The sequence below is a fragment of the Eptesicus fuscus genome, chromosome 22, assembly GCF_027574615.1.
Source record: "Eptesicus fuscus isolate TK198812 chromosome 22, DD_ASM_mEF_20220401, whole genome shotgun sequence".
NCBI lineage: Eukaryota > Metazoa > Chordata > Mammalia > Chiroptera > Vespertilionidae > Eptesicus > Eptesicus fuscus.
In genome coordinates, this window is record NC_072494.1 from 320,512 (window position 1) to 348,139 (window position 27,628).

A 27,628-nucleotide genomic window follows, 5' to 3' on the forward strand; every position below is an offset into this window, starting at 1 on the left:
TGCTCCTTGGTTGATTGCGCACCATGTTGATCATGTTTGGTTTGTTTTTTTACAAAGTTGACATTTTTGTTTTGTGTACATATATGATACATTTGCTATATATCTATTGTTATGTCTTTCAGAAAAACATTGTGGCTTTAACATCCATCCAAGTTGCCCTGTGGACACCAAGTCGTTGCTTCTGGCGCTGCGCGCAGGCCGGGCAGTCCATTCCTGCCCGCTGTCCAGGGATGGACTCACAGGGGCCTCCAGTCCCAATGCTGCAGGTAAACTCCCCCCTCCCCACCCACACACCCCGCCAGCCCCCTTTACGTACTTGTGTGAGGACTGCATTGTGATATGCAGGCGGGAGCAGGAGGCTAGTCAGTTCCTGTGTGTTCTCGGGCTGACTACCCTCCCCTCCGCCAGCTCTAGCCGGCCCGGCTCCAGGTACCCAGCTCCCCCCTTCGTAGTCCAGGGTGTGGGAGGGATGGATCTCATCATTGCTCTTTAAGGTTTGCATTCATGTTCTTTACAGACTGTTCAGCCATCGAGTTGCAGCTTACGCACATCCACGCTTATCGTTTGTCCGCGTTCGTATTGAGGTTGATGTCTTTTTTTCAAAAGAAGATAGTCCCTGACGAATATCATTGAATACATTTGAGACATCATCCATACAGTTAGCGTTACTTTAAAAGTGAGGGCCATAACAAAAATGGAGGCTGATGTATTTTCATGGTGGTGTACAGGCGTGTACTGCAGACTGTAGTTATTAGTCTGCTGGGAGTTTTAGACCTTGCAATAGGGTCTGCTGTTATGTCCTATCAACGTTGTCGGTGGAGAAACTTAATGGCAGGAACCTCATTTTGTTAATAATTTGTCTTCCCTCCCACTTAGGACTTGTATTTTTTGTTGTTGTTGTTGTTCTTGTGATCAGAACTTTTTTTTAAAAAAAATGTTATTGACTTCAGAGAGGAAGGGAGAGGGAGAGAGAGCTAGAATCATCAATGATGTGAGAGAATCATTGATTGGCTGCCTCCTGCAGGTCCCCTACTAGGGATGGAGCCAGCAACCCAGGCATGTGCCCTTGACGGGAATCAAACCTGTGACAGGCCCACGCTCTATCCACTGAGCCAAGCCGGCTAGGGCAGGACTTGTATTTTTGAAGTTAGGCTTAACAGGTCTTTCTCTGTTACTAGGTTATGAATATTCTCTCAAAATAATGTATAGGTTTTCGGACAGATAATTCGGAGGGCTGGTCAACCTTAATTGCTCTAAAGCAATGGTTGGCAAACTCATTAGTCAACAGAGTCAAATATCAACAGTACAACGATTGAAATTTCTTTTGAGAGCCAAATTTTTTAAACTTAAACTTCTTCTAACGCCACTTCTTCAAAATAGACTCGCCCAGGCTGTGGTATTTTGTGGAAGAGCCACACTCAAGGGGCCAAAGAGCCACATGTGGCTTGTGAGCCACAGTTTGCCGACCATGGCTCTAAAGGGTCAGAGCTAATGACTAGATATTGGTAGTTGAAGCAGCCCCCACCTGTTAGCCTTAAATTAACTGATTGGCTTCTATTGGGGTTTCCTGCCTAGGGCATATGGGTGTATCCTATAACTTTAATCTTAATAAAAGGAATGGCAAAGCCAGAGCGAGTAGTAGTCCTCCCACTAGAGTTGGACTACTGCCTGGCCCCCATTTCCCAAATTAATGCTTTTTAGTCTCTTTTCATTTGTGTGCGGCCTTCTCCAGAACCCGAACCCTGAACTGGAACCCTGAATCACTCGGGATGTGGAAGGGGTTCCCACAGTTTTCTTTTTCACATTCGAGACATTGATCCATCTGGAGACCTAGATACACGTCCGGTTCGTATGTGACATTCTGTTGGAATTGTGTCTTCTAGTGCCCAAAGTTTTGGTTCAGTGAGGGTGTCCAGGATGTGTGGGTGCTCATGTAGCACCCCACACCTTGTTATCTAAGCCTCCTCAGTTTTATGTAATTGCAGAGGATGCCTTTTAAAAAAAATCTGTTGTTTTCAAGTGCCTTGCATTCAAAATTATCAAAATGCCAGAGGCACATGTATTTTGGGGTGGCATCCTCTATTTAATTCCTTCCCATCTTTCTCTCTCTCTCTTTTAATATCTTTTTATTGATTTAAGAGAGGAAGGGGGGGAGGGAGGGAGAGAGAGAGAGAGAGAGAGAGAGAGAGAGAGAGAGAGAAATATGAAACATGAATGATGAATTATCCTTCACGACCCCTACTTGAGGATCAAGCCCGCAATCGGGGCATGTGCCCTGACCGAGAATCGAACTTGACCTCCTGGCTCATAGGCCGATGCTCAACCACTGCGCAACCCGGCCGGGCTCCCTCGCGTCTTAATGCACAAATATCTTACGCATAACTCAGTGAGCGGTCCTCAGTCGGCCAGTGCTGACCAGCCGCATGAAGGCCGGTCCCGGGAGCGGTGGCTTCCACTTAGGGGACCACTGACCCCACGCCTGGTGTCTGCTTCGGGTTGTGCAGGCCCCGCTACATAAGAGGTGGCCCCGCCGTGGGCAGCGCCTTGACAGGTGCGTGGCACGTGGCGTGGTGGACGCCCAGAATACGTAACCCTGGACAGAGACATGATCACAGGGTCAAGAATGTGGTTTTAGATCATTTTTCCTCGTGAGTTTACAATGACCCTATTTGAAGATATTTCAAACTTACGCAAGTGAGATGCACAGGAAATGGAATTTAGCACCAAAAACCCCAAACACCCACCAAATTTAGCTTTGGGTGAATTATAAACATTTCTTTGACTCACAAACACCCTGAGTGAGTGGTTCCATAGTGCAGTGGTTAGCTCGTCTGCTTTACACGCAGAAGTTTGATGACCAGTGACCTCAGGGTTCCCTTCTCCCCCCTCGAAGGCTAACTGGGGGTCCTTTTGTTTTGCGAATCGCCTTCGTGGCTCAGTGATCTTTGAACCAGGAGGGAGATCACAGTTCGATTCCCGGTCAGGGCACATTCCCAGGTTGTGGGTTTGATCCCCAGTGTGGGGCATGCAGGAGGCAGCCGATCCATGATTTTCTCATTATTATGTTTTTCTCTCTCCCTCTCTGAAATCAATAAAAAAATATTTTTTTAAAATAGTAAAGGGCCAATATAGACATTGCTCCATGTTGATCTTTAATATATATTTTTTATTGATTTCAGAGAGTTAGGAAGAGAGATAGAAACATCAATAATGAGAGAATCATGGATCAGCTGCCTCCTGCACGCCCCCTACTGGGGATCGACCCCACAAATCAGGCACGTAATCGAACCACTACCTTTCCAGTCCGCAGGCGGAGGAGCTATCCACTGAGCCAAACTGGCTAGGGCACCACGCTGATCTTTCTACTCATGTTACTAGTAAGGTTTCAGGGATGCGAATGCAGTGCCCAGACTCCCCGGCCAAGTGCAGATGGCTCCTTCCCTCCGTCCTTCCCACACCCAGTGACGGGCAATGTGGGGATGTTAGGGCTGGTCCAGGGACACTGAGCTAATGTGGGAACACCTAACAGACAATACTGGCTCCAGAGCTCCCCACGTTTACCTGGCCGGTGACACTCTCCTCCCTTCAGATTTGGGGACCTGATAATCATTTTCCACTTCAAACTCCATCTCAGCACCTGCTCCCACAGAGCCCAATGTGCCTCATTACATCGCCGAGTTTTTGTGTGTGGAGGGGTCTGTTGTATGTTATTATTTTACTCAACATGCTTTCTGCAAAGACAAGCAACAAACAAATCTATGTATTGAATTACAGACCATTTCCTCTCAAGTCTTTCAGGTTGTAAACCACATGCTAACATTAATACTGTATTTCTATGGTGTCTCTTTAAAAAAGTAGGTTGCATTCCATAGTTAATTTATATTATCAAATGTATTATGTCAGATCAGGATTAATGTTGTTTTTATTTGATTCTATATTTATTGGTTTCAGAGAGGAAGGGAAAGACAGAAGCATCAATGATGAGAGAGAATCATTGATCGGCTGCCTCCTGCATACCCCACACTGGGGATGGAGCCCACAACCTGGGCATGTGACCTGATCTGGAATAGAACCATGACCTCCTGGTTCATAGGTCAATGCTCTACCACAGAGCCACACTGACCGGGCTAAATACTTGTGCATAATTTACAAAACCACAAAGTTCCATACTTATGGTCCCATTTCACCCCCACACCCACCTTTTACTTCATAGCCTCATGGTGAAGCATAGTAATCCCTCTGTTGGAAAACTGCTGTTTGAACTACTGTTATTCTTAGACAGTCTCTTCTTCTGTAGGTCAACTCTTGTTATTTTTAGACTGTAAAATAGCTTTGTTTTTTGCTTGAATAGAAAAGATAAACTTAATTGTCTGACCTTGCAAGCTAGCCATCTAACTGATACGCTGACATTGATGCCAGGTGCCTGTAGATATGATACTCAAGGTTACAGGTGTTTGTTAGGTATATGTACTCAAGGTTACAAATTGTCTGTAAAAATAACTTACACAAGGACCTAAAAAAGATGAAAAAAAGAGAATGCTTCCTCCTTTGGGGGTTCAGAATTTGACAGAGGAAATCTGCTCTGAACCTGTGTGCAATAAAGATGACTCCTAACTAATTAGCTCATTAAGCGTCTAGTCCAGCTCGCTGATTTGCATTATAATGGACTGTTCCCTGAAGGGCCACACACATTTCCTCTTAAGGCCTTTGCATTTTCACTCTCTTTGGAGTCTTCTTCCCCTAACATATGCTGGGCTCATTCTTTTTCTCAATTTAGGTAGGACTCTGGTCATGTAGCTCCTTTACTTAAAGCGTTTACCTCCACTTATTCTCGATCTAAATAGCCGCTTTATGCCTGCTTGTCTCCGCCCACCCCCCCACCCCCGGCTTCCCATGCATGCGATTCCTAAGGGTGCATTCCTTGTTGCAGCCTCACCTGCCTGGAATTCAGGACACGAGCACAGGTGTCCCAAAGAAACAGGGCCACGGATTTACCAACATGGGTCCCAGGAACTTCCGCCTATTTTAAATCATCAGATCAAATTGTCACTCCCATTGGAGCCAAACGCTAAAATGGAAACGTCTGCCGAGAGAATAGGACAAGGCACGCGCTCAGCTTTTTCCGAAAGTGTAAGTGGCTCTGAAAAGAGCCTTTGTTGTCCAGGTTCCTAGCCTGCTTTCTCCTTACTTGGCCTTGTGGTGGCTCTCGGTCTTCTTGGGCAGCAGCACGGCCTGGATGTTGGGCAGCACGCCGCCCTGCGCGATGGTCACCTTGCCCAGCAGCTTGTTGAGCTCCTCGTCGTTGCGGATGGCCAGCTGCAGGTGGCGCGGGATGATGCGCGTCTTCTTGTTGTCGCGGGCCGCGTTGCCCGCCAGCTCCAGGATCTCGGCCGTCAGGTACTCCAGCACGGCCGCCAGGTACACGGGCGCGCCCGCCCCGACCCGCTCCGCGTAGTTGCCCTTGCGGAGCAGGCGGTGCACGCGGCCCACGGGGAACTGCAGCCCGGCCCGCGAGGAGCGAGACTTGGCCTTGGCGCGCGCCTTGCCGCCCTGCTTCCCGCGGCCGGACATTCTGACTATAAACTTCAGTGAAAGTGGCTGCAAAAGTGAAAGTGCTCGGGCGGCACTTTTTATAAACGTTTGTGGCGCGAAAAAGCAGATGTGTCATTGGTTCAGGTTTCAGCTTCGTCTTAACCAGTGAAAGTGCCATTTGGGATTCTGGCGCTCTGATTGGGCAGAGCTAAGTTTTCGAGATTGCTCTCCAATAACCAACAGACACAGGATTTTGGTTCATCACCTTATTTGCATGCGAGATTGTATATAAATAGGACACAGCGTGCCCCGTCCTTACTATTCCTCCCACCGGCCAGGTCCACTGAGCTCCCGACCATGCCCGAGCCCGCCAAGTCGGCGCCCGCCCCGAAGAAGGGCTCCAAGAAGGCGGTGACCAAGGCGCAGAAGAAGGACGGCAAGAAGCGCAAGCGCAGCCGCAAGGAGAGCTACTCGGTGTACGTGTACAAGGTGCTCAAGCAGGTGCACCCCGACACCGGCATCTCGTCCAAGGCCATGGGCATCATGAACTCCTTCGTCAACGACATCTTCGAGCGCATCGCGGGCGAGGCGTCGCGCCTGGCGCATTACAACAAGCGCTCGACCATCACGTCCCGCGAGATCCAGACGGCCGTGCGCCTGCTGCTGCCCGGCGAGCTGGCCAAGCACGCCGTGTCCGAGGGCACCAAGGCCGTCACCAAGTACACCAGCTCCAAGTGAGGCGCCGCGGCCTGACTCCTCACCCCAAAGGCTCTTTTCAGAGCCACTCAATCGTCATGTTAGAGCTGGAAGCACATGCTTCAAATCTGGGGGGTGGGGAGAGTACAGGCGAGGCACACAGATGTTTAATAAGTACAGACACAAAATACTTTTAAGGGACATACTTTAAGGCGGAGGGTCCCCACAGACGTACAGTAGGGGGAGCTGCGGGCAGGGGGGCTCACCCAGGCGAGCCCCCTGAACCTATCTTCCTGGCCCCCTCTCCTCTTAACTTCCAAAGGAGCTAAAGCCAACCCCAGTGGCTCATTTCTTTCCCATAAGTTTTAGAGCCACAGCTGTCCTCTCACTGGCCCCAGCTTTAACAAATGTGCCCTCAAAATCCAAAAACACCCCAAAAGCAAAATGGTTCTGGAGCTACTTAAACCTCAAACCTTGAAGAATTACGGCAAAGTTACCTTTGGACCTAACCTAGGGCAACATTGTATCCCAAAGAACTGTTTGAAAGGAAAAGAAAGCAAATACTAAGTACGGAGCGGATGGGCGCCAGATTGAAGAGAGAAACTGTTTGGAACTGCGTTACTGCGGTACCTTTCCTGTGCGCACAGCGCCGCCTTCCTGCGGTGGGTGTACCCCCCCTCCCTGGCCCTCAGTCCCTCCTGTTTGTCTCCTCATCGGGACCCTGTCTGGGCTCCTGGCCTATTGGTCTCCGGTAAATGTTCGCTGCCTCTCACTCTGAAAGGCCCTTTCATCTTTAGGTTAAATGTTGAGAGAGAAAGAGAAAGACGCAGGATTTCCAAGACCCACAGGAGAGCCCTCGGCCACCCCTTGTGAAGCAAAACACCAGGAAACCAGCGACGCATTCCCCCGCTCAGACCCCTCCCCTCCGCGAGGCACGAATACCTTCAGGGGAGATTGGCGATGGGCAGGGCCGCCTAGACCCCAGGCCTCGGGCTCGGGTTAATCCGGCCCCGGGCAGTTCCAGCCCGAAGGCAGACAACCGGTGGAGCGGGATGGGGTGGGGGAGGGAGGAGGCCCGGGGACACTCCGAGGCCCCACCCTCAGGTCCAAAGCTCGGGTCGGGCGCCGAGTCCTGCCCCTGCCCGCGTTCCCAGCAGCCTGCGCCGAGGCCTTGTTTGCACTCCTCACTTCCTTTTCTCAACATCTGGCCTGAGAAGGGCCTTTGGTTTCGCTACACAATGCGAGTTTGCGTTAAATCTGAAGACGTTTCAAAAGCTTAGCTCCATAGCCACATTGTAGTGTTTGAATGGCCCCCTGAAAACTAAAACGCCACAGAAACCCGCCTCATGCTGCACAGCTGGGCGTTAGGAGGAAGGCGAAGCGGGAGGCGGGAGGCAACTCCTTCCGATGCAAACTGAGGCCTGAGGCCTCGGAACGAACACCCTGGGTTAGAACCCTGACCCCGACAGCAACACCAACCGCTCGGCCTGGGCGCAGGGCGGGGCCTGACCGGAGCCTGTACCGCTTTAAGGCAGTGAGACCTGGACCCCAACCAGCCGGGGAGACACAGGGGCTTTAACTTCCCACTTTCCCGACGCCCGAGGCAAGCAGGTGAGCACAGCCCGCACCTCGGTGACAGGTGCTGCTCTAACGCACTTTGCAGGGGCCTCAGGGACACCGTTACAGACCCTTTCCCGAGACACCGCCCCCCCGGGTAGGACTTAGGGGCGTTGGCGGAGCCTGTGGTGGCCCCTTTCCTGGGGCCCCGGGCAGTGGGGTTCCCACAACAACCTTCACGTCCCTGTGCTGCTGGGACCCTGAGGATGAAGAACCGGGTTCCTCCCGCCCCATTTCCCCATAAAGCTGGACAGCGCTCAGCCCTTCCGAGAGGGGGTGGGCGGCCCTGAAAAGGGCCTTTGGTTTCGCTGCAGGAGCCGGTCGCTGGAGGCTCAGCCGCCGAAGCCGTAGAGGGTGCGGCCCTGGCGCTTGAGCGCGTACACCACGTCCATGGCCGTGACCGTCTTGCGCTTGGCGTGCTCCGTGTAGGTGACGGCGTCGCGGATCACGTTCTCCAGGAACACCTTGAGCACCCCGCGCGTCTCCTCGTAGATGAGCCCGGAGATGCGCTTGACGCCGCCGCGCCGCGCCAGGCGCCGGATGGCGGGCTTGGTGATGCCCTGGATGTTGTCGCGCAGCACCTTGCGGTGGCGCTTGGCGCCGCCCTTGCCCAGGCCCTTCCCGCCTTTGCCGCGTCCTGACATGGTCAGTGGATCCGAGACCAGCAAACCGCCCGCGGCGGCAGCACCGCCTTCTTATAGGGCCGCGGGCGGACCAGAGGGAAACCCAGGCGCCGGCGGGGGGGGGGGGGGGGGGGCCTAAGAGCTGAAACCCGGGGCTGTGACCTCTCCCCCCTCCCCCCTCCCCGCAGGCAATTCTTTTTAATGCTCACACCGGCCTGCTTCTCTCCTTGTTTTATTTCACGTGCCAACTGCTCTGTCCAAATTAAGCCACAAAACCTTATCATTGCAGAGCAGCGATTTTTAACCTTCTCCCCTCACGGTACACGCAAGTCGAGGCCTAATTCGCTGTCGGAGAAGATGCTAAGAAAGCAGCGGGGAACGTGGTTTCCTCATGTCCACCTGTGTTCCTTCTCTAACTGTTGGCTCCGGGCTATGCCGGTTTGGAACGATCCCCTCCGCAGCTTCCAGGGGAGATGCTCTCCATAGAACGGGATGGTAACAAAGTAGAGACTTTTAGGGTCTTGCAGATACATCGTTCAATTCTCTTCCACCCAAGGCACCATCTTATTTTCATTTTTAACAGCAGAGCCTATTATGTCTTACTAATATTGGGTGGAATTACTTAAAGAATCCCAACGATCCAGATAGAGAATTAACTTTGAAAAACAACCAGCTGGTTAATCAGTACAACACATCAAATATGTCCCCACTGATTTGAGCAACTCATCATCTATTAAATATTTCACTTAAAATTAATTCTTCAGTTTTTATTGTAATGATGGAGTATTACAGTGGTTTGTCATGTTGAAAAATATTTTAGTATTTGGCAGTGAATTCCCACCCCAGTTATTTTTTTAAAAAAATTTCTGTTATCACCACTCTTTTTTCTTAAAATTACAAATTATGTTGTCTACTTGCAACCAAGAATTTCTCTAAGTAGTCTGATCAAAACTGTGCTAAAGCTATGCATTTTTAGGGTAAATTTATCTTTGAAATGCTGTGTCCTCCTAACCTGAAAAATACTATTACTAATCCACATATGTACCTCAGTAGAGTTTTCTAGAATATATATATAATCACCATTCCCCTGGCTGGGACCAAGGGGAAACTTACTGGGTTGATTTTGATCTGATAAGTGCAGGTAATATATATTTTTTAAAATTAAAAAACCCCACACACGTTTGTAAACAGACAACAAAGGAACCCAGGCTGGCTGTCACTACTTCAGCCAATTCAGCAGAGACGGGATGGAATCACATGAGTGTTTATTCCAATAACGTTGGAAGCGTGGGAGAGCAGCAGGTCATCCACAAAAATCTGCTCTGCCCCACCCATAAGACAGCTGCTTATATTGGGCAGAAGGACAAAGATTACGTGGGAACGTAGGAATTGCAGGGCTGGGAAAGTGGGCACAGGGCGCTCATTACAGGTTACAAGTCATGTGGGCTGGGGGGGGGGTGGGTCGTAGAGGGCAGGCACCTCTGGACACTCGGGACCAGTTTACAGGAAATAGGATGGGGGTTGTAAAGAGCAGGTGCCTCAGGGACGAGATGGTCTCGGCCACGAGGTTGTCAATCTTTCCAGAGGTTGTCAATCTTTCCACGGTAGGCAGTTCTCAGGATGGGAGGATGGCTGCATTCCGTGTGAGCTCCCCTGTCCCAGGGCGTACAGCTCCCTGCCAGGTAGAAGGTGCTTTCTCCAACTAGAACAGAACCATCACGGTGAACAGAGCAGGATTAATAGTTCTTACAATTGTAGATGTTGTCCCTAATATTCTATGTCTGCCCCTAACACTTTTACTAATTACAAGAGCAATGAACTCATTGGTGAATATGCAGAAAGTTCAAATGAAGGGGGAAAGTATGTTTCTTTTACTATATCCAACCTTAATTACTAATATACATTTTATAGACCTTCTTTAACATTTTTTAAAAAAATTGATTTTAGAGAGGAAGGGAGAGAGAGAAACATCAATGATGGGAGGGAATCATTGATTGGCTGCCTCCTGCACGCCCCTGACTGGGTCCCTTCAATCCGAAGGCGATGCTCTATCCACTGAGCAAACCGGCTAGGGCCCTTCTTTACTTTAAAAATGAATACAGGCCGAAACCGGTTTGGCTCAGTGGATAGGGCATCGATCTGCGGACTGAAAGGTCCCAGGTTCGATTCCGGTCAAGGGCATGTACCTTGGTTGCGGGCACATCCCCAGTGGGGGGTGTAAGGCTCTTTGTAGTTCGGGAAATTATAATAGCCAAAGGTGTTTATGCTGCGATACACATATCATTTTATAAAAATGTAAGGCAACTCGGGCTGCTTCCGAACATACCAAAAACCTTCCTATATGAAGGCAAACGTGGCTACAACCCAGGTCTTGTTCTTTACAGTCTTCCTCAATAGAAAGGGATCAGAATAAGCCCCCCCCCCCCTCGCCCCCATTGAGCCTCTTTGGCAAGAGGATTAATTTGACCTGATTATTTCTGAGAACCAGCCAACAGGAGAGAATCTTGGAAGAAAGCAGAAGTTCCCTTTTCATAAGGGATGTTTACTTTTACAAAGGAAATCTCACCAGCCATCTCCCTCCTGGTACTAGAAACCACACATCTCACCCAAGGGGAAAGCTTGTACTTAATTTGCATCAGAAAACATGTCCTCCTCCAGGTAATCTCTCCTAACTGCCCTCCCCTCCCCTGGCTTTTGTCTTTAACTGAAGAAGGTGGCTTGGGGCCTTTTTGAGAGTTTACTCAGTTTCCCCGAGTATCTGTCCCATAAACATTGGTAAAATTGATAAAATTCTGGTTTTTCTCTCTGGCTTTATTACAGGGATCTCACCTAAACACTGAGAATGGTTCAGAGGAATTTATTGTCTCCTCTCCCACAAAGTACACATCAAATCCGGCAACACACTTTGTTAGTTACAGCTGCAAAGTCCGTAACTATTGGTCTGCTGCTCCCAATGAGATCAAGCCAGGGTCGTTTCTCATAGACAAAGTTCTGTCCTGAAGTTTGTGTTCACCAGTCAGCTGTCTTAATGACTTTCCAAGAAACCTATGCCATTTCTGTCTTCAAAACTGTCCCAGGTAGATCCCGTAAAGGATCTGGGTGGTTTATCTATGGTGTCCCTTGAGATGAACTCTAACCCTGCAGGTGTCGGGACATGGAAGTAGCTGCTAGTGAAGAGACTACTCTACAGCAGCAGGACCAAGGGCAGGCCTAAGACCGAAAAGACCAGAAAGTTTAACTTCAGTTTTAAGTGTACGCAAAATAATTCAATTAGCTGCCGGAGGAATGACACCACATGGCACAGGTGCAGTTGCAGATCACACAGCACTTGGTTACTCACACACGTTCCTGATGCTGCGGGTGCAGGCGTAACGGGATCCCGGTGGTGCTGTCCTCTGGGGTCCGGCAGCTGGGCTGGTCCGGTCCGGATGCAGGGGGCCGGCGTTCCTCACCCGAGAGCTTGGTCTCATCTCGATCGGGCGGTACTAGCCGTTCTTCTGCCGTCTGGCAGGGAGAGGAGCGTGGAGCGGCGTCGCTAGCTGAGCTGGCAAAAGGACGTGCCTGTGTGGCGGTCTCCACAGGCGAGCACTGTTGGTTGGTCAGGATCTGTTTTTAAAGCCTGTTCGTACCCCAGCAGTCCAGGTGGCTATTGAATTACATCAATGCACACATTAATTTTAAACAGGGCGAGGGGCTACATGTGGTTATCTAGGGGGAGTACATCGCTCACACAAATGGGTATCTTAGCAAGTAACTGAGGTTCAAATCTTTATCTGTGGGGTACACACGCCTCAGGGCAGTGGGGAATGTGTCCTTAATATCACACTTTAAGTATCAGGAAAGTTAACTCAAACATTTCAAAACCTTTTTAACATTTTTTAGACATTTTTAAACTTTTAAAAACATTTCTATACTCTACTACAACCAAAACTCATAGGATGGAGATTTGGAATCATTTGCCAAATGTAGCATGACCTATAAAACGCCCTACACCAGTGGTCGGCAAACTGCGGCTCGTGAGCCACATGCGGCTCTTTGGACCCTTGAGTTTTTAGCAAAGGCCAGCTTAGGAGTACCCTAATTAAGTTAATAACAATGTACCTACCTATATAGTTTAAGTTTAAAAAATTTGGCTCTCAAAATAAGTTTCAATCGTTGTACTGTTGATATTTGGCTCTGTTGAATAATGAGTTTGCCGACCTCTGCCCAACACGATCCTAGCTCTATATGACCTAACCTCTGTCTCTGAATTCACTTTCGACGCTAGTACCTCCCGATCGAGACGAGACCGAGCTCTAGGGTGAGGAACGCCTGCACCCTGACCTCTGGATCTTGCTAAACATTCCACATACATGACGGCCAAAACATGACGGTTTGGGGAGTATCTTCTTTGCTTAGAACATTACCCAAAAGAGCAACATAATTGACTACCCGGTTTTAAATAAATCTCTGCTCAAATGCAATCCAGTCAGAATGCTTCCCCAGTCATGGGAGTGGGTTGAAGAGTGTCTCTCCCCCCCCCCCGCCCCCCCCAATTCCTGCCTTACCTGACTGTCACCATACCACCTGGTTTAGAAACAGGGCCTCTGCAGATGTGATGGTTAAGAATCTCAAGGTGAAAACGTCTTGGATTTAGAGTGGGCTGTAGGTCTAATGATTGCTGTGATCCTGCAAGAGGAGAGGACAGACACTCGGGCAAGGAGGGTGTGAAGGAGGCAGAGGCTGGAGGGATGGTTAAGTCAAGGAACCCTGAGAACTGCTGGCCATCGATGTTCCAGCATCTGGAAGAGTCCCCTGGCGGTGCCGCCCTCAAAGGCCCTGGGATGAACCAGGCCTGGCAGCAGCTTGATTTCGGACCTCTGGCCCCTGGAACTGTGAGGGTGTCGATAGTGAATAAGTGACATAAAAGGAGACACCCCCAGCTCTCCTGCCACTCAGCCACAGGACCCGCTTAGTTTTCTTCATGGTCCTATTCACAACCCAAAATTTACCTTTAAAAAAAAAACAAACACTTCTGGGAGTCATTTGAGCGTCTTTCATTGTGACACATTGTTGCCAACATTTTCTATTGTAAGAAACTGTATCAGGATGGAAAGGTGTTTTTTTTTAAATTCATGAAGACTCCCTGACCGGTTTGGCTCAGTGGATAGAGCATCAGCCTGCGGCCTCAAGGGTCCCAGGTTCGATTCTGGTCAAAGGCACGTACCTTGGTTGTGGGCACATCCCCAGTGTGTGTGTGGGCGTGTGTGTGTGTGTGTGTGTGTGTGCAGAAGGCAACTCTCATTGATGTTTCTAGCTCTCTATCCCTCCCCTTCCTCTCAGTAAAAAAAATCAATAAAATATATTTAAAAAATAAAATTCACTAACACAATATAGATACATGTGGATGGATACACATTTCTTCATGCATTTTTTGACTATGTTTTCCTTTGAACGGGAAACTGACTTGGTTACAAATTCAAGTGCTAAGCTCTTTACCAGGGGAGTGGCTCTGATCAGGAGCTGACTGCTGAGCGCTTCCCTTTCCATCCGGAGGCACTTAAGCTCCAGGGCAATTGCCTTCATTACCTGACACAAACCACTGTGTTCCTATTACTCAGCTGATGGCAACATTGTTTTCAATGAATGGCTAGTTTCCTTCCTGGGGTGTTTACCTACTGCAATCTCTAATCAGCAAAGGGGATTCTCAAGTAGCTGCTACAACATGGCAATTGCAAGCTCTTCAGTGAAAGCGTGGGTGGCTCTGAAAAGAGCCTTTGGTTTTGAACGCTGCGCTTTGCTCCTTACTTGCCCTTGGCCTTGTGGTGGCTCTCGGTCTTCTTGGGCAGCAGCACGGCCTGGATGTTGGGCAGCACGCCGCCCTGCGCGATGGTCACCTTGCCCAGCAGCTTGTTGAGCTCCTCGTCGTTGCGGATGGCCAGCTGCAGGTGGCGCGGGATGATGCGCGTCTTCTTGTTGTCGCGGGCCGCGTTGCCCGCCAGCTCCAGGATCTCGGCCGTCAGGTACTCCAGCACGGCCGCCAGGTACACGGGCGCGCCCGCCCCGACCCGCTCCGCGTAGTTGCCCTTGCGCAGCAGGCGGTGCACGCGGCCCACGGGGAACTGCAGCCCGGCCCGCGACGACCGCGTCTTGGCCTTGGCTCGGGCCTTCCCTCCTTGCTTTCCGCGTCCGGACATGATGAACAGAAAACCTCCGCTCAGACCTGGGTCCGAGTCGAATCGCCCGGAGCTGCCCTCTTTATAGTCGCGCCAGGAAGCGAAAGTGAGTCTGTGCCATTGGCGGCAAGTTACAGCCCTTTCACTGAACCAATGGGATCCTGGGGCTGAAATACACTTGTTTTCAGTGGACAACACCCCGGTGACGTTTCCGGGACTCGCCACCGGTCGGACACGCCTTCACTCCCCGCCTCCTTTAAGGAGACTGGACCCAGAGGACACTCGCAGCCTCACACTCTTCCTTCCAGTCGTTCCCCATCTTCGGCGCTTCCTCCCGACCATGCCCGAGCCCGCCAAGTCGGCGCCCGCCCCGAAGAAGGGCTCCAAGAAGGCGGTGACCAAGGCGCAGAAGAAGGACGGCAAGAAGCGCAAGCGCAGCCGCAAGGAGAGCTACTCGGTGTACGTGTACAAGGTGCTCAAGCAGGTGCACCCCGACACCGGCATCTCGTCCAAGGCCATGGGCATCATGAACTCCTTCGTCAACGACATCTTCGAGCGCATCGCGGGCGAGGCGTCGCGCCTGGCGCATTACAACAAGCGCTCGACCATCACGTCCCGCGAGATCCAGACGGCCGTGCGCCTGCTGCTGCCCGGCGAGCTGGCCAAGCACGCCGTGTCCGAGGGCACCAAGGCCGTCACCAAGTACACCAGCTCCAAGTGAGGCGCCGCGGCCCCGCTCGAACCCAAAGGCTCTTTTCAGAGCCACCTATATTCTCAGAGCGAAAGAGCTGGTGCGAAGTCGGGCAACAATCTTTGGAGAACCTCTCGACCCACTAACGACAAAAATACTTGCTTGCCTCTCAAGGGTCTGGGACTCGGTGTCATTTAGTGATTTCCTACATTTAAAAGGGCTCCCCAGGGTGAAGGAGCGAGCGCTAGGGAAATGCTAAGCTCCAAGCAAACTTAACCACGGCCGCCCTCGGGCCAGGGATAACGTCGGACTCGCGCCTGGGCCGAGGCTGAGCCGGGTTTGAATTTGCCCGGGAGCGCGCGCCCTGCATCGGTCTAGCCATCCAGCCAGCTGCCCAGGAGGGACCCAGCCCCCGTCCCCGCAACCTGATAAGCACTGTGGCGTGGTCCACCTGCTTCCCTTCCCTCCCCCCTCCCCCCTTCTCTTCCCTTCCCTTCGCCTTTCTCGTTGTGCCCTGTTCAGGAGTGAGACTTCCTCTTGAAATCTTCGTTGGAGAGAAACCCTTGCCCTGTTCAAATCGTGTTTACACCGCAATTCTTAGACACTCGGGGAGTTAGGCACTTTTCTCCGGGTGTCCTAGGTACACACGGGGCAGACAGGGTCATAAATATCGGCTTGTTTTCTCTTGGAACTCTCCTTTATGGCAGGGCTCTCGGCTTAGAACTCAGGAGGGTAGAGGGGAAGTCATTTTTCTTCCCAGAACCCTGATCTGCCTAGAAAGCTAAACCCTCAGGGCCAGGCACGGTGAGTTCTATCCTGGGCACAAGCGAGGCCTTAAGCCAGAAAGGAAAGTGACGTGTGTGTCTCAGAAGCTGGTCTCGTTTCGGATCAGAGCTTTGCAACTTTAGGAAGGTGGAGAGTGAGGGACTTAAAAAAGGGAAATGCTGATAGGGAAACTGGACGAGTTCATGTTCTCCCTCACATCCTTCCTATTAATAGAATGAAAACCTGACTAAGAACATTTCTGAGGCAAACAACTGTAACTGCGGAGGGAGAGGGGAAGTGGCCCTTCGGGCACTGAGGTTCTTCAGAGGGTCCCTCCTTCCCGGCAGGTGAAGTCTCGGTGACAGTTGATGACAGCCAGGAGTGCCTCAAACCCGGACGTTGCAAAGAAGGCTTAAGGGGCCTCAGCCGCCAGAAGGGGCAACAAAGAACTTGACCGCAGAGCAAGTACCAGGGTGAGTTCACCAGTGACGCGGCCATTCCTGCATCACTCGCTCGCAGCGCACATAAAACCGTTTCTTCCAAAGCCGGGGCCTTGCTTCTCTCTGACTCACCCCAGGACTTCACCAGAGGAACCTGTCAGCCTGAGGACCTTGACTCTCACTCTGATCTCCCGAGGGAGTGTCTCTGGGGCCAGAAAGAGGATGGGGACCAGCTTCCGCCTCTATGACCCCAGAAATGCTTGAGTATTTCTCCCCTGAGATCAGAAGCCGGAACCACAGAAAACTCTGGGGTGGCTTCTTGAGACCCCCACTTTCTCCTGTGCAGAAATCAGACTCTGAAGGGCACCTTGAGTTCCCTTTGTCACTTTTTGGAATTTGTCAGGAACAGAATCAAGGACATATTACTGGGATTTAACTTTTTGGCAAAATAGAAACTTTGGTCATAATCATAGTTCTATACAAATGTCTTAGGTTATTTCTGATTAAAGTATTTTTAGAAAATGATACAAAACAATAACAAGAAAGTAAGCATCTTTGTATCTAGTGTAAGAACAAAAATTCCTTACCAGCATCTTATTTTAAATACAGCAAAAGAGTCAGTAGAGAAAAAGTAAAGTCATATTAGGGCCTGAAAAGAGTGGTGAGCGGCCGGGACTGATGAAGAGGGAATCCATCCTGCTGGCAACCAGGCTGGGAGAACATACAGAGAGCGCTGGCTACGACGTTACCGGGATTGTTTCTCCAAGGTTATTTACAGCAGTCATCTCCTTTAGGGATTTCTTGTTTCTTACCATAGATGCCTCAACCCACTTTGCTGTACCCCACCATTATTGGGTAATTCATAAACCACTCGTCTCCTGACAGCACCCAATCCTACTCGGCTCCTCCTAGTCCCCTTGGGAAACCCGGGACTGATCTGGGCTTCCTCCAGAGTCTCCTCAGAGGAAAGCCAGACAATGATAAGTAGTGAACTCACTGGAAAAGAACTTGTGCTTTTAAAGACAACTCTGGGAATATTGAGATGTGTGTGTCATAGATATAAAAATTGGAAACAGATGGGCAAACCAGGAAACTGTTATACTAATAAGATGAGGTATGTAATGGATGCTAAACGTGAGAATTCTAATTTTGAGTTGGTTGAAAATAAAAGCCCCCTCAAGCAAACAATGTTACATCAGGTAAAACTGAGGGATATTCTCCAAAAACCTGTTCTAACAGAATGCAAGAATGACCACTTATGAAGGGGACAGGGAAGTGCTCAGATCATAGTGACTGAGGATTAGTGTTGCTCAGATCAAGGTCAGGGGGCAAATATATCCAAGAGACTTTTTAGGAGATTTACACATTAAAAACCACACAGTCGACGAGGGTGGGATTCGAACCCACGCGTGCAGAGCACAATGGATTAGCAGTCCATCGCCTTAACCACTCGGCCACCTCGTCTCTACAGGCCAAGCCCCTGGAGCATGTCACTCCCAGATGGAGAAGCTCTCGGATGGAGAGGCTCTGGGATGGGGCCTGGAGATGTCGGGGAGGTGGGGCCTTGGAGACAGCTTCATTCCCTTCGCATAACAGACAAGAACCTGAGGGGGAAGCAAGGACAAATCAGCTGGGATGCGATGGAAACACATGTGGGAGGCCTTAGCACCTTCCCGTGCTAAGTTCAAGAATGTTCTCTGATGATAAAATTAAATTAAAATCAGCAACAGAAGGAAAATTGAATCAACAATCCAGGAGTATAAAAGAAATCAGAAGGAGAATGTAAAAAGAGCGTTTTGGGTTGAATAAAAGAACCTATAATACATCAAAAATGTGGCCTTTCATTAAAGCAGTACTTACACAGTATTTATATCCTTAAATACCTGCATTAGAGAAGAAAGAACTCAATTGAGTAACCTCAGCTTCTATCTTTAAGAACTAGAAAAAGATGAGCAAACTAAACCCAAAGCCAGTACAAAAAAGGAAAGAATAAAGATTAGAGTACAATCAATAAAATGGAAAACAGAAAAATAATGGTGAAAGCCAATGAAATGAAGAGATGGGTCTTTTGAAAAGCCAGCAAGATGAACAAAGTTTCAGTTAGACTCAACCAGAAAAAAGAGAGAGACGATGAGAAATCAGGAAGGAAACAGAGAGCATCACTACTGATCTCAAAAAAAAAAATTGAAAACATCATAAAGGGATAAACAGTATGGATGTCATGCTAACAAATTGGACAACTTCGATGAAATGAAAAATTTCCCAGAGCTAGGGGCTGAGAGGAGGGGAGGAAAGGGGGAGGAGGGTGGGAGATATCTGTAATACTATCAGTAATAAAAAATATATTTAAAAATTTCCCAGAGTATGTAAATTATGGCAATGAACACAAGAAAAAAATAGAAAATCTGGACAGACATATAATACGTTTTTAAGATGGAGTCGGTAATTAATATTTCAAAAAAAGGAAAGCTCAAGCCCGGTGGAAAGCACTGGGGAAGGGTTGCGCGCTCCGGTGGGAAAAGATGCTCCAGGTGAGGCTCGAACTCACAATCTCAGCATCACCCGCGCACGCACGCCCTGTAAATACCGCGCGCTGACCGATTGCGCCACTGGAGTGCCCGCCCTCACTTCCGGTCACTGGTTACTCAGTCCGGCGTTGGCTCGGGTGGCTGTGGCCCCCGGAGCCTGGGGACTGGGTCCAGCCGCGGGGCACCCGGACCACTCCCCCTGCCGGCATGGAGCCGCTTGCTCCCCGAACGAGGAGAGGACACTTCCAAGGCGACCGGGAGGCCCCGGTGCGGGCCAGCCTCCTGGGGCTGCGCGGGTCCCGGAACCCTGTTGTCCGGGGCTCCAAGCGCCCGGGGGAACCGGAAGTTGGCGACGGGCTCGCGCACTTTCGTTATTTTTCCCTCCGGAAGTTAAGATGCCCTCTGCTCCCAGGGGTTCTGGTTGCGACCTGTGACCCCGGGTCCGGGAGGAACCAGGGGTGGAACGGACAGGGCCTCCCCAAGCCTCTCCCCAACGGCGGGAGGCGCCGAATTCCCCGCGGACCCGGGAGAAGGGCCAAGGTCTTGTCTGCTCTTGGGGCTCAGGTGAGGGGTCAGCAACCGGGGGCCGGAAGTGCTGTTCCGGGCCAGGCGTCCCTCCTGCGGGTTGGCCGCGGTCCAGACTAACCGGCGTCCCTGGGCGGGCCTGCCCCCTCCGCCCACCGCTTTGTTTTTCATTTAAATCTCCTTCGTGTAGGCTTCCCGCCAGCCCCGGGGGTTGTGTTCGAGACACGAGAATCCAGCAAGTAGTCCCCTCAGAGACCGTTTAGTCCAGCGTTTCTCGCCCCTACCTGTACGTTAGCACAGCCTGGGGGGCTTTTACAAAGAATAGTAACCAATGTTTGAAAAGACATGGCTGGAACCAGCCTGCGGATTCTGATTTAATCGGCTAGAAGTCAGTGGTTCCTTTTTGTTTGTTTGTTTGTTTTAAATAATGGTTGCATTTTATCATGGCTTGACCATTTTAGCCAAGAAATTAACAAGCAGTGACACACACGGCTGGAGCAGAGTGGCTCCGCCGGACGCGAAGATAAAGCTGCTCTGTCACCAGTTCCGTAAACCTGCCCAGTCGCAGTGAGCGAGCTCAGATCTCGGACTTGGGTCAGTTCAGACAGTTAACGTTGTTCAGCTCCAGTCGGGGACCCAGAGTATGTGGGTGTCCCTATGAGCAGCTTATGCAAGGCACAGTGTCGAAGGGGCACCCGTGGCAAACCCTTGGCCACGCCATGGTGCTCGAAACAAGGACAATAGCACGAAGTAGCTGATCACAGATCGTAACGATGAAATACTGCAGGAATGACTCAAATGTGACACTGACATGGAGCAAATGCTGTTGGGAAAATAGTGCCAATGGACTGGCTCCAGGCTGGATTGCCACAAACCTTCCGTGTATAAAAGAGGCAACAAGCTAGCTAGTCTTGTGCTGCGCTTTATTATGCTTGGCAGATGTTACGTTCTGATGTTGCTTTCACTCCTGCTAACACAGCATCCATCCTGCAGCTTTTGTAACAAGAAGTAATTTCAAGGGAGGAAAATAATTTCAACTTTCAAGTCTTATTATTTAAATGTTTTTGTAATCCTATAGCTGTTAGAGAGCAGGCAGCATTTTCAACCATGTGAGCAGTGTGTTTGCATAAGAAAGGCGTTAGTTTCTAGCCCTTTAGGATCTGAAATGTCAAATTTTATTACATATTTTAAACTATATGTTTTGAAAATTTTCAAACATATGGGCATTGACATAATTAGATCATGAAATCCCCTGTAATCAATCTTAGAATCATCAACATTTTGCCAGTCTTGTTTCCTCTATCTTTTCACTATGTTTTTTGTGGAGTGGGAAGGTGGGGGTGGGAAAGGGAATAATTTAAAGTTAAACATAGAGCTATCATATCCTAAATTCTTCACTTTGTATGTCTTAGAGATAAGAACTTTATAGTATATAATCCTATCTAATAAAGAGGGAATATGCTAATTGACCCTCACAAAGATGGCGGCACCCACAGCCAATAAGGAGGGAATATGCTAATTGACTCACACCCTCAAAGATGGCTGCGCCCAGTCCCCTTAGCCCCGCCAGGGCAGCAGGCACACCTGCCTCTGGAGTCCCCCAGTCCCCTCAGCCCCCCAGCCACCTAGGGCTGGCCCGAAATGCAGGCAAGCCTGGAATGGCGGCTGCCCAGCCAATGCCCGAGGCGCAGGCAACCAGGGCTGGCTGAGGCTTGCGCTGCCGACAGTGGCAGCAGCAGAGGTGTGATGGGGGCATAACCTTCCCCTGATCACCAGGTCACCTCCTGCCCCTGAGGGCTCCCAGACTGTGAGAGGGGGCAGGCCAGGCTGAGGGACATCCCCCTCCAGTGCATGAATGTTCATGCACCGGGCCTCTAGTATTTATGTAAGTGCAACACCACTACCACATTCAGCAAATGAAAGTAATTTCTCCCTCCCTCCCTCTTTCTCTCTCTCTCTTACTATAAGAAGTTACTTGGCCAAAAAGTAATTGGCAAAACTAGTATTTAAATGAAGGCTTCCTGTCTCCAATTTCTCCTTGACTCCTTTCCCAAGCCATTTTAAACAAAACAAAACAAAAAAACAGTTGTGTCATTTTAAGGGGCAACTTAAAGTTGACGTGGAGTAAGTAATTATGTTTTTAATGTGTGGATTGAGAAGTTGTAAATAAGAGTAAGAGACCAATGTTGACAGTTGAGAGTTTGCTTTTAAATATGTTTATAGTTTCCATCTGTTCCTTTTTCAACATCAGCAAAAATCAGTTTGTCCATTTGCTTTGTTTTTCTGGGTCAGTTCAAAGTTCAGGAGAAAACAAGGGTTCCCACCAACCTAGAGATTTAAACATATTGCCTTGAAATGTTGACTCTCCCTGAGTCTCCTGGCTGGGTTTCTGTGTGCACATGATTGTCAAAAGTACTCTCTACCTTGTTGAGTTATTTCTTATTTCCTGCTGTGAATATTCCTTGTCTCCTCAGACAATGCCATTGCCACGCTGTCCTCATTCAGTAGTACAACTGATCAACACATAAACCTATAGTGCTCAGCTGGCAATGCACTGCTGTTGCACACGCCAACATCCTAGTCAATCCTGGAAATGCGAGGGCAAAGTATATACCCAGTGGAGGAACCTAACTGTTCCTGGATCATTCATTCACTCACTCATTCCACAGATATTTATGCAACACCTGCCTCTTGCCAGTAAAGTTGCAGGTGCTTAGACTTCATACGTGAATTTAATAGACAAAGTTAATCCTTGCCTTCCCACAGCCTACATTTAAGAAACACCGAAACAGAGGTTCTTAGAAACCCTCTGCTTCTTGGTCTCTATTTTTATTCATTTATTAATTCTTTCATCAACAAACATGCCAAGTGTTCACCCTTGGTCAACCAGTGTGTGAGACAATAAGGCTGGGTCAGAAGGCATCACATGTCTTGACACCTTCTAGTGAAGGACGTAGTATGATCCGCTGTGCCCTTCACATAAAATCTGTTTCTACTTACACCTTCCCAGTTAGTTCCTGATTAGCCTGTACTCTCTCTCACGTGCCCTTCAGTCTTGTACAGGAATAGGGTGAATGGGCCCATTTGGTATTAGAAGCTAGAGCTAAGGACACAAGCCATAACTTGTGAAGTGTACATGTGCCGAGGAACACAAAGGCATTACTAGGCGGAGGGGCATGGGACATGACTCATTCTTTAAAAAAACAGGGGCTACAGGGTAGGAGCTCACATTTTTTTAGGAGGCAGGTCACATATTTATGATGTCACTAAACGTTCCTGCCAGTGGAACCCATGAAACAGGAAGGGACCACAGTGTTCTGTTGAGAAGGCCAGGATGGGCCTCGCCATAAAAAGGCGCTGCTATAGAAAACAGGGCATCAAAGGATGGAAGCTGAAACCAAGAGGGTCAAAACAGAACTAAGACAAAAGGTTCGCTGGAGTCAGGACCAGCAGGAGAAAAGTTTGGCTGTGATTTGAGGGGAATGACGACGAGGAGGCATGCTGAGGCTGCATCCAAAACTTTTACTTCGCTTGACATCACCAAGGGATGTGCTTGGAATGTGCTGTGGTTTCCCCCTTTTCTGTTAAGAAATACTTACGGGGCTCCTCCTACATGTAAGGACTGTGCCAAACGTGGGAGATGATGGAGTCGGACCCCAGGGACATCAAGTCTAGGTGGTGGGACGGGGCCTGTGGGGAAGCACAGCAGCAGGGCAGGCTGTGGAGGAATGTGTGCGAGGGGTGTGCCAGACGAGATGCAGAGACCAAAAGAAGGAGCTTTCCATCCCGCTGGCGAGGGACCCGGTCAGCCGGCGGCCTGGAGAGGATCTGGTTAGGGGACAAGGAGGAGGGGAGCCTGGGAGCCGAGTATGAGAAAGGACCAGAGGGTTGGACTTGTCTGGGGAGAAATCCCAAAGGGAAATGAACTCATATACTGCCCCCCCCCTCTTTTTTTCTAGTCAGCACCCTTCTGTATGAGATGTGGGATAACTAAGCCGTACCGCATTCTGGTCCTCACCTGCACGGTCACGGGGTCGGCCCTCCTGTGGTGGGCCTTCAGCCTGTCCACCTGGGCGAGGGTGGACATCCCTGACGGCCCCCGGGTCCTGTTCAGCGCGCTGTTTGCCATCTGCAGTGATGAGGTCAGGTGCTGGGTTCCTCCATCCAAGTCATGTAAGTGCCGGCATTGAAAGGGAGGGCCCTGCTCCAACCTGTCCCTTCCAGGAAGTTCCAGCCTCTTTTTCTGCCCTGGTCACATGGGCGGAGCAGTTACACTCCGCTCAGTAACAGTGGCTCATTTCCAGATGGGCCAGGGGGTCAGGCCTCTGGGGTGACCAGCTCGGCCAGAATCGCTGTCCTGGACCTTCTGGCACGTCCCTCAAGCCCTATGCTTCCCACCTGCTGCCAACGGTTTCTTCATCAAAGTCCCTGCACTGTTTCCTTTGTATTGTGGGGATTCAGACCCAGGAAGGAGGGAACCCTAGAGGGAGCTGCTGGCCTTTCTCCCCTCTCCCTCCCTAATTCAGACTGCTTCATATTTGGTCGAATTTTCATGATCAGCGCCCTTCTTCTCTCCTTCTTCCTGAACATCACACTCCTGGCCTTCCCTAATTCCCTTCCTGACACCTGGAAACAGTACTTTGTCTTCACCATCACCTGCTTCATCATAGGTGAGAGATGGGAGGAAGTGGGTTCCCTCAGTGGGCCTTGTGCTGGGCTGGGGTCACGTTCCAGGGTCACAGCTCCTTAGAATCTGCCCAAGCTCTGCTAAGGTCACAGAGAGCCCCATGTCAATAAGGAAACAGGGCAGAGGAGCTTAGATGGCAGCTTTGGGTCTTGGGAATTCGCCTGAAGGCCACACACTAACTAACCGGGCTGCTCTCTGCCCCTTTCCTGAGGAGCAGGTGTCTGTGTGTTCCTTACGTTGCTGCTGCACTCTCTGTATATTTGGAGAGTAACTGACGTTTTCAAGGAAGCGAAAGTCACCTTTCTCTACCCCACTTTCATCCTCTCAGTCAGCATCACGCTGTTTTTCCTGTCTGGTGAGTGTTTTGGGGGCTTTGTGAGCACTTGGGCTAGGTCCTAAGTCCAGAACAGTCACGCCCACGGCTCCAGCTCTCTGCCCTGAGTACTGTTAGTTTCTAGGTGTGGATTTAGTGCAGTGACGTTTCATTTGCTTATTGCAGCTGCTCCTACTCTATGTTAGAATTTTGCCTTTATAGAAAAACAGCATCCATTTCTCCTGTACATTCAGTAAGAACCATGGCTGGGATGTGAGAGTTTATAGGACAGATGGTAGGAGGGCAAGGGGTAGGTGGGGTAGAGAAATGGGATGACAGGTCCCTCGACCCCACACTCATTTGTTAAACCTGTTTAAAAACTGAATTTCTTTAAAAACATCAAATGTTGTCATTTTCAACATCATCATTTTTTTTTTCCTTAGGAATTCTCTGTTTCATCAGCGCCCACCACTGTTGGTTTCGGTGGGTCCTGCAGCGGCCGATTCAAGTGGAACCCATGCAAACATCCATGGCCAGTCATTGCCCCGTAACTGACACCGAGAGTAAACCGAGTGCAGACAGCTAGTCTACTCTCCGTGGCGAGCAGGCTAACCGTGGGAACCTCCTGTCTAGCCTGCACCTCAAGACTTCCCAGCTCCACGCTCTCTTGTTTAATTGCTGTGGAAGACGAAAGAGTTGTCCCGCTTCTGACCATCATTCCGATGAGGATTAGGATTCCAGGGACTTGGGTTTTCATGTGAGAGAAGACACAGTCGGGGGTGGGGAGTGATGAGTCTGCTTTGGGTCTCGGAGACTTGGAATGAAAAGCTCCTCTCACCTTGAACCTGACCAAGGCCCACCCTCTCATCTCAGTGTTTCCTGTGTCCTGCTAGGCGTGTCCTAACAGCAACGAAGCTCTTTCTCCACCTGTGTGGCCTGAATTTTGATATAAATTCTCTGCCCTCTGGTAATTCCGTGAGAGTGATCTTTTCACTGTCATATAACTCAGGGCTCTGTTGCTGGCAACAAAACCTCATCTAAACTCACTTAAATGACAACAAGAGAGTGAACTCACTGGACAGACGCAGGGATAGTCCATCGACCCAACAAAAGTCCTGGTAGGATCAGGGCTACACAAGACTCGGGTGGAACCTGGAGCTCTTTCCTCCAGAACACTACTTTTTTTAACTATTCGGTAAAGTTTAATGGAATTTCCTGACCCCTAAATGCAAACCGTCTCCTAAGTTCCCCTTCTCATCACTTCCAAAGCCTGTCCCTCCCCCTCAGCCAGACCTCTGCTCCCCTCTGAGCTCTGCACACACTGCGCCTGGGCCACTCCTGCCAGGCCAGGGGCTCCTAGTGGCCTCCCCACTGCGGTCTGTCTCCACCATGCGACCAACCCCTCTTCTTAGAGCACAGAGCTGAGAATGTGCTCCTTAAAAACCACTGTGCCTTGTTCTTACCTTCAGGATAAATTCCTTATCTTGATAAATAAAGATCTTTATAAGTTGATGCCAACCTATCTTTCAAAATGTTTTACTATTTTTATTGTGATTCATGCCATACATGCGAAGAAAGTACAGCTGGAAGGATCAGAAAGGAACCACCTTATCTAGAGAAAAATAACATTGCCAGGCCAGTATACCCGAGGCTCCAGGTGAACCCCTCCAGCCCGTTCTGCCCCCCCCCACCAAGTCCCCTCACCCCAGTTCACACTGTTCAACCTCCTGGAACAGCTTTTCCTAAAATCTGCCAGCAACTGCATTTCCTTCTCCACAGGGTCAGCTTGTTCTCCGTGGCAAGATGAAGCTCAAGTGCGACATCCCACGAGCGCCCCTGACGTCCCCCCCACGTGAACTGATGTTTGTCCCCAGCATGTTTCCTTCATTCCTGTTTTAGTGTAGCTATGAGTTTAGATTTGTCTCTCTGACTAGATGTTAGTTCCCTGAGGAATGAGGAGTGAGCTTTACCTTTGCAGCCTCAGGGTTTCACATTTTGCTGGGTGAATAGATAAATACCCTTTGAGTTACTAAGGTGACGCTTTAGAAGATTGCCACGTACTGAATACAAGTACTGAATACAAGCTATAGGTCAAATCAGTTCTTTGGTGGTTAGATCTGTCAATAGTGGCCACGCTTTACCGACAGGATGTGCCCGGCACTGTGTCCTGTAATCTCACAACAAACCTGCCAAGTGAGTATCGTCCCCATTTTGCAGATAAGGTAACGGGCTGACTCAAAAGTGATTCATCCAAATTCAGATATCTGGTGAGTCAAGACTTTAGTATGGGTCTCTCTAAGCCTGCTCTTTCAGATCAAATTTCTATGTGAACAATAACAAGAATCAAGAGCAAAAGTTAAGGCAGACAGTGTTTAGGGTTATGCTGGAGGTGAACTGATTGTGAGGATAAAACAAAAATCAATGGTTATTCAAGAGGCTACAAAAGTAAGTCTGGGAGCGAATGAGAGTTACGGTATATATTTGATTGACAAATTGAGGCAGCGTAAATTACCAATTTCCAGAATAAATAAAACTACTCCTGTCCTCTCCGGGGAGGCAGATGGAGGTGGTGGTTTTGGGCGGAGCTTCAGGTCTCTGCCCTGTGATGCCACGTTAGCCCCCGAATCCAGATTGAGAAATGAAGTGTCCTTTTGCCACGGAGTCATAAGGACCTGTGACGTATGGCATTACTAATAGCCAACTTGTATGATTCTGATTTATAGGTCAATGTATAAGCATGTACAAGTCATGCCATGTTCTGAGTACAAGCACTGAATACAAGCTGTTGGTCAAATCAGTTCTATGATGGTTAGATCTGGAACTCTGGCTATGGTTTAATGCTGGTTAATGTAAGGAACAGAGCTCTCAGCTTTCAAAATGCTTAAAAGTACTTATTTCCTCTTATTTTAAACTAGAGGCCCGGTGCACAAAATTCATGCATGGGGTGGGGGGGGGGTTGTCCCTTAGCCCAGCCTGCACCCTTGCCAATCTGGGACCCCTCGAGGGATGTCCGACTGCCCTATGGGATAAGGCCTAAACGGGTAGTCAGACATCCC

At 49.7% G+C, this 27,628-nt stretch overlaps 6 protein-coding genes and 2 non-coding genes across 11 annotated transcripts; 3 read left to right on the forward strand and 5 right to left on the reverse strand.

The window, feature by feature from the left end:
• Positions 1–5,184: 5,184 nt before the first annotated feature.
• LOC103304027 (histone H2A type 1-like) lies at positions 5,185–5,571 on the reverse strand. Its single transcript, XM_054711928.1, has one exon. It carries the CDS (start codon positions 5,569–5,571, stop codon positions 5,185–5,187), a length of 387 nt encoding a protein of 128 aa, XP_054567903.1.
• A 298-nt stretch (positions 5,572–5,869) lies between these two features.
• On the forward strand, positions 5,870–6,295 carry LOC129147945 (histone H2B type 1-C/E/F/G/I). Its single transcript, XM_054711930.1, has one exon. It carries the CDS (start codon positions 5,890–5,892, stop codon positions 6,268–6,270), a length of 381 nt encoding a protein of 126 aa, XP_054567905.1. The 5' UTR covers positions 5,870–5,889; the 3' UTR covers positions 6,271–6,295.
• A 1,826-nt stretch (positions 6,296–8,121) lies between these two features.
• LOC129147953 (histone H4) lies at positions 8,122–8,489 on the reverse strand. Its single transcript, XM_054711940.1, has one exon. It carries the CDS (start codon positions 8,487–8,489, stop codon positions 8,178–8,180), a length of 312 nt encoding a protein of 103 aa, XP_054567915.1. The 3' UTR covers positions 8,122–8,177.
• Positions 8,490–13,071: 4,582 nt separating this feature from the next.
• LOC129147937 (histone H2A type 1-like) lies at positions 13,072–14,644 on the reverse strand. Its single transcript, XM_054711915.1, has 2 exons — positions 14,256–14,644; positions 13,072–13,136 (listed from the first exon to the last, which is right to left on the reverse strand). Exons 1-2 carry the CDS (start codon positions 14,642–14,644, stop codon positions 13,079–13,081), a joined length of 447 nt encoding a protein of 148 aa, XP_054567890.1. The 3' UTR covers positions 13,072–13,078.
• Positions 14,645–14,923: 279 nt separating this feature from the next.
• Positions 14,924–15,374, forward strand: LOC129147946 (histone H2B type 1-C/E/F/G/I). The gene has a single exon (XM_054711931.1). The coding sequence runs from the start codon at positions 14,964–14,966 to the stop codon at positions 15,342–15,344; it is 381 nt and encodes a 126-aa protein (XP_054567906.1). The 5' UTR covers positions 14,924–14,963; the 3' UTR covers positions 15,345–15,374.
• A 2,527-nt stretch (positions 15,375–17,901) lies between these two features.
• On the reverse strand, positions 17,902–17,983 carry TRNAS-GCU (transfer RNA serine (anticodon GCU)). The gene has a single exon. It is a non-coding gene; the product is annotated as a tRNA-Ser (tRNA).
• A 1,059-nt stretch (positions 17,984–19,042) lies between these two features.
• Positions 19,043–19,135, reverse strand: TRNAV-UAC (transfer RNA valine (anticodon UAC)). The gene is given in 2 exon segments: positions 19,043–19,078; positions 19,098–19,135. It is a non-coding gene; the product is annotated as a tRNA-Val (tRNA).
• A 255-nt stretch (positions 19,136–19,390) lies between these two features.
• LOC114229422 (transmembrane protein 225B-like) lies at positions 19,391–26,084 on the forward strand. Of its 4 annotated transcripts, none has more exons than XR_008555158.1 (5): positions 19,391–19,611; positions 23,532–23,745; positions 24,133–24,242; positions 24,477–24,614; positions 25,016–26,084. XR_008555158.1 is itself a non-coding variant. In XM_028138249.2 (5 exons), the coding sequence occupies exons 1-5, from the start codon at positions 22,957–22,959 to the stop codon at positions 25,156–25,158; spliced, it is 684 nt and encodes a 227-aa protein (XP_027994050.1). In that variant the 5' UTR covers positions 22,877–22,956; the 3' UTR covers positions 25,159–26,084. The 4 variants fall into 4 exon arrangements, 2 of the variants coding, with proteins under 2 accessions (XP_027994050.1, XP_054567886.1); XR_008555159.1 differs by having other exon boundaries at positions 24,209–24,242; XM_028138249.2 differs by lacking the exon at positions 19,391–19,611 and adding an exon at positions 22,877–23,001 and having other exon boundaries at positions 24,099–24,242.
• Positions 26,085–27,628: the final 1,544 nt, after the last annotated feature.

Coding starts and splice junctions, on each gene's coding strand:
- LOC103304027 (XM_054711928.1), bottom strand. CDS start 5,571: ATGTCCGGCCGCGGGAAGCAGGGCGGCAAGGCGCGCGCCAAGGCCAAG.
- LOC129147945 (XM_054711930.1), top strand. CDS start 5,890: ATGCCCGAGCCCGCCAAGTCGGCGCCCGCCCCGAAGAAGGGCTCCAAG.
- LOC129147953 (XM_054711940.1), bottom strand. CDS start 8,489: ATGTCAGGACGCGGCAAAGGCGGGAAGGGCCTGGGCAAGGGCGGCGCC.
- LOC129147937 (XM_054711915.1), bottom strand. CDS start 14,644: ATGTCCGGACGCGGAAAGCAAGGAGGGAAGGCCCGAGCCAAGGCCAAG. Junction 13,137..14,255: donor CACCACAAGGCCAAGGGCAA/GTAAGGAGCAAA, acceptor CTCCTCTTGCAG/GATCACAGCAATCATTAGAC.
- LOC129147946 (XM_054711931.1), top strand. CDS start 14,964: ATGCCCGAGCCCGCCAAGTCGGCGCCCGCCCCGAAGAAGGGCTCCAAG.
- LOC114229422 (XM_028138249.2), top strand. CDS start 22,957: ATGGAAGCTGAAACCAAGAGGGTCAAAACAGAACTAAGACAAAAG. Junction 23,746..24,098: donor GGTTCCTCCATCCAAGTCAT/GTAAGTGCCGGC, acceptor TCCCTAATTCAG/ACTGCTTCATATTTGGTCGA. Junction 24,243..24,476: donor CATCACCTGCTTCATCATAG/GTGAGAGATGGG, acceptor CCTGAGGAGCAG/GTGTCTGTGTGTTCCTTACG.